Here is a 9,221-nt window from a genome sequence, read left to right as displayed (position 1 = left end):
TTCTGTTTTATCTGGCTTCGTCTCCTAATGCTGTAGAAAGGGAAGGAGGTTGAGGCCTCGTTATTGCCAGGCAGGGGTATAAGTCCAGTTCCCCAATCCACCTCCATTGCCACCTGAGGAAGGGAGGGGGCGCTCTTCATCACTGCTGAGTGGAGGTGGGGGTGTTGGCTCCCTTCTAGGCATCCATTGATACTTTCTTGGCTGGAAGGGCTAAGAATGCCTCATTGCTACTCTCCACATGACATCTACTGATACCAAGGAGCTGTTCCTGCTGGAGGGTGATAAAAGTCCTGTCCACTAGGCTTTATTGGATACTACTCAGTCGGGAGAGCGGAGGAGGCAATGGCGACCCACTCCAGTATTCTTGCCTGGAAAATCCAATGGACAGAGGAAACTGGTGGGCTGCAGTCCATGGGGTCGCTAAGAGTCGGACACGACTGAGCGACTTCATTTTCACTTTCATGTATTGGAGAAGGAAATGGCAACCCACTCCAGTGTTCTTGCCTGGAGAATCCCAGGGACGGGGGAGCCTGGTGGGCTACCGTCTACAGGGTTGCACAGAGTCGGACATGATTGAAGCAACTTAGCAGCAGCAGCAGCAGCAGTAGGTAGAGAGAGGGATCCCCTGTTACTGTGTCATGGTGGTGGTGGTGGCAGTAGTGGTTGAAAGTCTAGGCTCCTCAGGTGGTCTCAGATGACACTGCCAGAGTGAGGAGCTCCTTGTCACAGCCTGGTGAAGATGAAAGTCTAGGCTCCTCAGTGGGTGTTGGGGCTTGAGTAAGCGTGGGGTCAATATATATGTGTGTGTGTGTGTGTGTATTTTTAAAAGGAAGAATAGAGAAAAGTAAAAACTTCATCTTCTGTCAGTTTTATTCTGTATTGACTATTTCTACAAGTAATATTCATAAAGAACTGGATAAAAGAATGAAAGTCTGTATGTCAATGAGCAAAGAACATTGTAGGGTAACAGCATGGGATATGGATGTGGGGTCAAAATATCCTGCTTAATGGCTTTTATTTTAACTTGTAAGCATGAGTATAAAGAATTCTAAGAAAATGACCCTGGCCTTAAGTAGCATTCAGTCCAGCTTGGAAGCCAAGATGCAGATTGCAAAATGGATATGCCAACAAAGCAGCAACTTCTAAGTGCTCAATAAGCCATAAGCTGAACATCTTGTCAAAGAAGGCTGATGCTGAGAAGGAGCAGCCAGCGAGGTCCCATATTTCATACAAGAGGCAGGTTGTGAGCTGAGCTCAGAAAAATCAGACTTGGATATGATAGGAGGAGGCAGCTGGTGAGAAAGCATTGAAATAGGGAAAATGGAATTGACAAAAATGGAAAGTCAGTAGTATAAAAAACTGTAATATTTAATTATTGTGTGTATTAGGTTCTGGACACTATGCCAGATGCCTTATATTATTGTACTTGATCATCCTTCACAACATCCCCTTTGAAGTACAAATTATAATTTTTTACAGATAAGGAAACTGAGGCCCAGGAAGGTAACTTCCCCAAAGTCACATACCTATGTCAAGACGAAGAGTTAGATTCTGAGACATTTTAAGCTCTTTCCTAGAATGCTGGGAATGTGCACAGCACTTGGCTGGAACAGCACTAGCTTGGGTGAAGAGAAGAGAATGATAAGATTGAAAATTGAAGCAACATGTGCCAACAAAGGAATGAGAGCCTGAGTAGGCCTCTTTGGGGACAGCAGGCAGAGGGGAGCTATGATGGGGAAGGGGGCCCATTTCCATCATGTAAGATGGGAATATGGCTCTCACACTGCCCTTTGCTGTTTTTTTCTAAATTGCATTTAAAAAACAAAGCAAAACTGTTTTCTCTGGTCATGCCTGGGGTATGTGAGATGTTAGTTCCCCAACCAGGGATCGAACCTGCACCCCCTGCATTGGAGGTGTGGAACCCTAACTACTGGACCACCAGGCAAGTCCCTCACGATGACCTTTGAATAAAACCCCTGGCCAGGTCACCTTTCGTGTCATTTCAAAATACTAAGATGACAAAAGTCTTCCAGTGGGATTTATTCTCTCTCTCTCTCTCAAGACAAATGTTATTTACAGAACACTTTTAGAATTTTTTGATAAAGACTTTGAGATATGATGGGTTAAATTCTACTTAGCTTCTGGCTCTTAGTTTTTAAAATGTCAAGCTCCTGAATCATGTGTAGTCACTCATTCAGAGCCTGGTTAGGTTAATTAGACACAATGTGGGTAGACAGAATGACACCACATACCTCCTTCAGAAGAGACAAAGGAGAAATAGAGGGGAAGAGAAGGATTCTAATAGATACAGGGGAAGAGGAGGATTCTAATAGAATTTTGCTCCAAAAGACTGGAGGAGACTGACCAAGAAGGGGGGAAAAATTGGACCCAAAGATTCCACTGAACTCTTGAACATGTCTGTAGTGGTGTAACACTAGTGTTTTCTATTAACAAGGGAAAGGAAGGCCAAAGTAGTACCATCTGAGAGGAGCCATAGAAAGCTGTTGCCAAAAATATTTCATAGAACGTCAATTCCATGGAAGGACCCAAGAGAAAAAAAGTTCTGTGGTTTGTGAAAAACACTAGGTTAATCAAATGTGTCTTTACTGCAAGACTTTTCAGAGCCTTTAAAATTTTCAGCTGTGTTACGAACTCCCAAGAGGGGAGGTAGTATGCTGTGTTCCCCAATATACTTATTGACAGGAATTCTCCCCATGCTTCCCCACCTCACTTTTTGTTCCTGGAGATTTCCTATGACAAGTACTTCACACTTCACCCTTTCATAAGTCTGGGACAGGGAAAGACTGAAGCCATGGCACAGAACTCTATTTCCCACTGTAGACTTTTTCTTTGGTTCCTCAAAATGTGTCTGACATACATACACTTCTGAGATTACTTGAGAGCGAAATGGGTATTTTCTATTTAAAGCCAAATGTACAAAAGCAAGTAATTTTCTTAAAACTTGGAAATTTTTATCCCACCCTCTCAACCATCCCGATGAATCAACAAACTAGTTCGCGAAAGTTGCCACTATTTTATATACTTTTTTAAAATCAATGCTCAGTCATAATCAAATTAGAAAATGATTGCCGGATCTCTGTCTAGCCGCCTAGGCTGGAAGCTATTTGTCATTAGGTTCTCAGTAGCCCCCTCTCTGCTGCCCGGCTGGGACCTGGGCCTCCCGGGCCATCTGATCAAAGAAGTTGTTGGCAAGTGTTCTCACGTCATCTGTCCCGGAGGTCCTGGAGATCTTCTGGAATTCCTCGAAGGTTGCGTCTTTCTCTCGCAAGATCTGTTCCATCCTCTGCTCCTGTCTCCGAATGGCTTCCTTGATGCCCTCGATGTGGCACCTTTCCTCCTTCTCGGCTTTCAGCTTCAGGATGTGATGATTCTTCTCCCGTAGGATGTTGAGCTCCCGAATGTGGTGCGCCTTGTCCCTGACGTTCTTGTGAACCTGACTCTGGGTCTGCAGGGTCTTCTGGTCCGCCAGCTCCTCCAGCAGCGACTTGTGCTCTTTTCTCTGCTTCTGGGACTCTTCCGCCCACCTCTTCACCTGCTGGAATCGCTCCTCCTCCTTCTGGACTTTGTCCTTCAGCTCTCTATCGGGCTCCTTCGTGTGGCCCTCGGGCATCTCTTGGGACCATTGGGAGCTCTGTTCCAGGGACAGCTTCCTGAGGAGCTCTTCAGCCTTGGCCTGGCAGTCCATGAGGACCTTCCTGGCCTGGTAATTGACTAGAGAGCTGAGACTGGTCTCCTGGATCTTTTTCTGACCCTTGGTGGGGTGAACGTGCTTCTTTAGACAGGCCTGCGCCAGCCTCTTCTGCAGCTGCAGGCTGTTCCGCGCCTGCAGGTCCCGCAGCATCCTCTCTGGCAGGCGTTGCACCTGGCACTGCTTCTCCGGCTCCGTCTCAGGTTCGGAGGGGGCCCCCTCCAGCTTCTCCTGGCGCTGCTTCTCCTGGTCCTCCAGCGGCGCCTTCCACCCGCTGCTGTCCTGCTGTATCATGTTAGTGGCTCGTCTGTCCCGCCGCCGGACTCGCAGCTCCCGGTTCAGACGAGCCTTGCGCTGCTCCTTGTCCTGCTGCCACTGCTCTTGGCTTTGCTGCAGCAGCAGCTTGCGCTCCCTCTCCAGGGTCAACTGGACCTTCTGGTCTGAGCGCTTCAGCTCCTCCCAGGCTAGTGCCGCCTGCTGCTGCAGCTCCCGCATCCTCTGGGCCTTTTTGAGCCGGCTCAGCACCAGGGCCACGATCTTCTGGTCCCTGGAGGACACTACTGCCTCTTCCAACTTGTTCTTGAGGACCTGGGTGTGCTGCTTCTGCATCTCCTTGCTGGAAACTAGGGACTGGGAAAGCTGGCTGGTTAACGACTCCACCGGATCATTGCTGTGTCTTTTCTGGATGTGCATGCAACCTGACTGCGTCCCGAACTCTCTGGAGGACACAGACGACTTCTCCGTGTGAACTGAGGAAAGGGACCAGGGACGTAGACCCCTGCAGACCGGCACTGCCCACTGGTCTCCGCTCTGCGCCTTTTCTTCCTCAAAGGCTCGGTTCGCGGGGGTGTAAGCTCCCTGCGAGTAAGGAGGGGGCGAATCTCCCCGGGCAGGAGGGTAGTGCTGGCCGTGCTGAGGCTCGGGCTCCAGCTGCCAGGCCGGGCTGTGCCCGCTGCCTCCCTGCTCCTGGGGCTTGGTCCTTGCCTCCCCCCAGGCATCCTCCAGGCGCCGGCTGCGGGGTCGGGGCTTCCTGGCGCGGTCTAGGAATCTCCGGGCCACGTCGGTCAGGCTGCGACTTTCCTGCGGCGAGTCGGAGTACGGGCGCCGGCTGGGCCGAGGGGTGGCTGAGCAGAGCAAGTGAGGCCAGGGCGCGGTGGCCTCGCTCTCCTCGCCTGGCGTCTGGGCCCAGGAGCACAGGCCCGGTTCGGCCCGCGGCCCCGACCCGTCCAGCTGAGCCAAGGATGCGCTCTCCTCGCTGGGCGGCGGAGGCTCCCAGACGGCCGAGTGGGGCCGCGGGGAGAAGCGGCCGAAGTCCTCCATTCTCCTCCCTGCGCGCCCAGCGTCTGAGTCCGGGTCCCGGGTGCCGGGTCCCGGCGGGGGCGCCGCTGAGACCCGCCCCGCCCTCCGATGCCGGGGACCCGACCGCCTGTGACGCTCCGGCCACTTCACAATGCTCCCGGCGCCACCCGGCCGCTGCAGCCCTCAGCCCTCGCCCACCCTGGCCTTCCTAGCACCCCGCGCGGCGAGAGGCGGGAAGGCGGCTGGAGGCTGGGAGAGGGCGTATGGTAGAGGGGGCTGTAGAAAGTTCGGGTCACCCTAAAGATGGGGGTGCGTAGTGAATCCCCACCTGTGTTGCAGGCAGGAATTTGAACTCGCATTTGTACATCTTAAAGCAGCAGAATTTTAAAAGAACACAGGTAAAGGCATTCCCCCCAGAATAGAATGTGGCCTGGAAGTGTGGAGTGGGGAGTCCTTTAGTCACAGGTCCCTGCCACAGTGCACCTCTGCGGTGTAGGCAGTCGAGGCACATTAATTTACATGCACCATCCTTTTGCCCTTATAACTTGGCAAGCCCAAGGATATTTTTTTAAACTTTTAGAGGACAGAAAACAAAACAAACACACACTAGTTCGTTTCCTCCTAATACAGCAATTACGGCTTTTGTCAAAATAGGAATGTTAGGTGCATATTTCTGAAATAGCATTGGTGGACACCGTGGCAAATCACTTTATTGTTTTCCTTTTTTTTCCAGTTTTATGAGATGACTTTTTCGGGTTGAGGCATTCAGGGCTCATGGGAAGAGCACTGGATTTGGTCATGTAAACTTGAGTTTGACTCTCCTCTGCCACTTTCCACTTGTGTGCTCTTGGTCAAGTTGACAATAACTTTCCTGACCCTCAAATTCTGGAACAGACGACTGGAAGAGGGGCCACGACAATACCACTGTAGGGCTGCCCTAAGGTAGATGAAACTATGCCTCAAGAGCGTAGCACCTTAATACAGTCAATTAATATCATTTTGATGTCCTTCTAGCCTTCAGTTACAAATTGTAAGATTTAATACAGTAAATACATTTAATACCATTGTAAGATTTTTACATATGAACATGTTCCATTCCGATAGTGTATTCCTAAGTCCAGTTTGTTCATAAGTCCAACAAGGTTAGCCTAGGTACCCAACCAACACAGTCAACTATATAGTACTGTACAGTGATAGGTTTATAGTACTTTTCACACAAATAATGCATACAAAACAAACACAAAAAATAAAACATGTTTAATCTTACAGTACAGTACCATGAACAGTACAGTAGTATAGTACAACGGAGAAGGCGATGGCACCCCACTCCAGCACTCTTGCCTGGAAAATCCCATGGATGGAGGAGCCTGGTGGGCTGCAGTCCATGGGGTCGCTAAGAGTCAGACACGAGTGGGCGACTTCACTTTCACTTTTCACTTTCATGCATTGGAGAAGGAAATGGCCACCCACTCCAGTGTTCTTGCCTGGAGAATCCCAGGGACGGGGGAGTCTGGTGGCCTGCCGTCTATGGGGTTGCACAGAGTCGGACACAACTGAAGTGACTTAGCAGCAGCATAGTACAACAGCTGGCATACAGAGGCTGGTATCAAGTGAACAGGCAAGAAGAGTTACTGACTAGAGGAGGGAGAGGAGGTGGGAGATGAGATGGTAGAGCTGAAGGATCATCAGCAACAGGAGATGGAGGGCAAGCTGCAATTTCACTCATGCCTGACATTGGTGTTCTAAGTTCTGGTTCCTTGCTGGAACCAGATGCACATTCCCATCTTTGAAAGTTCAAAACTTGAAGGTTTGTATGTAGGGGACTTACTATATATGGGTTTACGAAAGTTTCTACAGATTCCTAGCTTACCAAAAGAAGAACAGAATTAATGTCATCCTAAAACAGTTTAGGTAAAGGATAGAGTGCTAGGGAGGGGTGATGTCCAGGCTCCGTTGTATTCATCCTGGACTGTGGATCCTGGCTCAGTCACTTCCTTTCTCTGCGAAGTAATGAGGAAATAGTTCTAGATAATATTCTCCAAATATGGTCAGTCCTTAAAGAAGAAAATCAAGCATTTACTCATCCCAGTCCTCTTCACCCACATCTTCTTGAAGCTTCACAGTGACTCCAGCTAGGCAGGGCCAGTAGAACTGATAACATTTCCTTAGGACAAATCTGAGACTTGGCTATTTTAATTGATTACCCCAAAGGTTAGTGGGTCAGTGGTGGAAGTTTTGATTTTAGGTTCACTTGTCTTTCCATGATATCATGCTGCTTCTCAGGAAATGCACTCTGAATTGAGACATGTATTATGGACTGAAAGTTTGTGTTCTTCCCAATTCATACATTGAGGCTCTAAACTCTAGTGGGATGGTATTTGGAGATGGAGACTTTGGGAGGTGATTAGGTTTAGATGAGGTCATGAAGGTGCGGCCTCCATAATGGGATGAGAGGAAGGGACCAGAACTTCCGATCTCTGCCACGTGAGATCACAGAGAAGGTGGCTGTCTGTAAGTCTGGAAGTGGACCCTCCCCAAGAACTGAATGTGCTCACATCTTGACTGAGCACTTCCCAGACTCCAGAACTGTGAGAAATAAATGTCTGTGGTTTAAGCCATCCAGTCTACGGTGTTTTGTTAGAGCAGCCTGAGCTGACAAAGATGACATGCTCTAAAAATATTATGATCAGATGTATATTCAAGGGTCATGACAGCTATGTCCTTGAAGCCATGTGGTAGCAACCTTGACCAGAGTGTCTGAGGCCTCCCCAGGAGCCCACTCTGCCTGGATAGGAGCTCACGTGCAGTCATTAGCATGTCCATAGCCAAGGACAGGAGGTTGCTTCTACCCTAGATTTCTATTGATGCCACTCAAACCATTGTTAGAGAAATTATTTGGTGATTATAATTTTTGCTTGGAGGCAAATATTACATAAAATAAATTTGAAAGGTTTATTCCATAAACTTGAAATGGAATCATTTAAGTGAGGAGACATTTGGGCATGAACTGAGTCGTGCTGATACCTGAGTGTCATCTCTCTCTGAAGAAGCTTCGTAAAACATTTTGCACATCTACCTGTGGTTCTGGCTGGCATCAGGCCACTTCCTGTTACAGAGAAGCGGTGTGTGGGTGAAAATACAGCCACCCAAGACCCAAGAGACCTGCCACCAGCCAGCTTTGCCACCTGCTGATCACCTGTAGTGATCATTTCACTCTCTGTCTGCAGATTCTGGTGGCTTCTTCATTGCTGTAGGAGATGATTTGTAAGATCTCATTCAGTCCCAAAGGCAACTGGAAAGAGGAGTTCAATCTAGTAAATCCTGCAGGCTTCCTTTGGTAAAACAGAAATGAGTTAATCCCTGAAAAATGCTTGGCATGTAGTTGGCAGTGCTTGGCATGTAGTTGCTGCCTTATAAAAATTAGTCACTAGAATGATCATTATCATTATTCCAAGAGCACTAAAACCATAGCAGTGTAGGGCTGCATTTAAAGACATAGTTTGGCAGATGTAAGCTATTATATATGGAATGGATAAACAACAATGTCCTACTGTATAGCACAGGGAACTATATGCAATGCCCTATGATAAACCATAATGGAAAAGACTTTTAAAAAAGAATGTATATACCTATACAGGTATAACTGAGTCACTTTGCTGTGTAGGAGAAATTAACACAACACTGCAAATCAACTATGCTTTAGTTGAAGGAAGGAAGGAGGGAGGGAGGAAGGAAGAGAGAAAAAGAAGAGAAAAACATAGTTTGGAGCAGAGCCAGATCTCCAGTTCAGGACTCATTGGCCTTTTTCTTGCCCTGAAGGTTCTCAGAATTCCTCGTGGAACTGAGACTAGCCCATCCACTTCTGCTGATGATGGAATAGGGACACAGTTTTAACTTCATGATGCCACTAACATTTATTAAAATCTGGTCCAGGATTAGAAAGATAATCAAGGACCCTCACCCACAGTATTTCTAGGAGAAGCTCATCCAGGTTACAATGTGGTAAATTCAACAGGATTCCTAGAGGAGGGAGAGGTTAGTTCTCAAGGGAAGTCCATCCAGGTTGTTCATAAGGAAAGAGTTCATGTAGAACGATGGTGCTAAATTTGGGAAGGCAGCTGGGATCACACCAGACAGAGATGAGCAGGAGGACACGGCTGGCAGAGAATGCTTCGTGGATGCAGCATGAGCCTCAGAAATGCCTGGCACATGA

At 48.2% G+C, this 9,221-nt stretch overlaps 1 protein-coding gene across 1 annotated transcript; it reads right to left on the bottom strand.

Moving 5' to 3' along the window:
* Positions 1–3,021: 3,021 nt before the first annotated feature.
* CCDC185 (coiled-coil domain containing 185) lies at positions 3,022–5,090 on the bottom strand. Its single transcript, XM_027564096.1, has one exon. The coding sequence runs from the start codon at positions 5,027–5,029 to the stop codon at positions 3,140–3,142; it is 1,890 nt and encodes a 629-aa protein (XP_027419897.1). The 5' UTR covers positions 5,030–5,090; the 3' UTR covers positions 3,022–3,139.
* Positions 5,091–9,221: the final 4,131 nt, after the last annotated feature.

Source organism: Bos indicus x Bos taurus, chromosome 16 (genome assembly GCF_003369695.1).
Source record: "Bos indicus x Bos taurus breed Angus x Brahman F1 hybrid chromosome 16, Bos_hybrid_MaternalHap_v2.0, whole genome shotgun sequence".
Classification (NCBI taxonomy): domain Eukaryota; kingdom Metazoa; phylum Chordata; class Mammalia; order Artiodactyla; family Bovidae; genus Bos; species Bos indicus x Bos taurus.
This window is presented reverse-complemented; position numbering and strand designations above follow the sequence as displayed.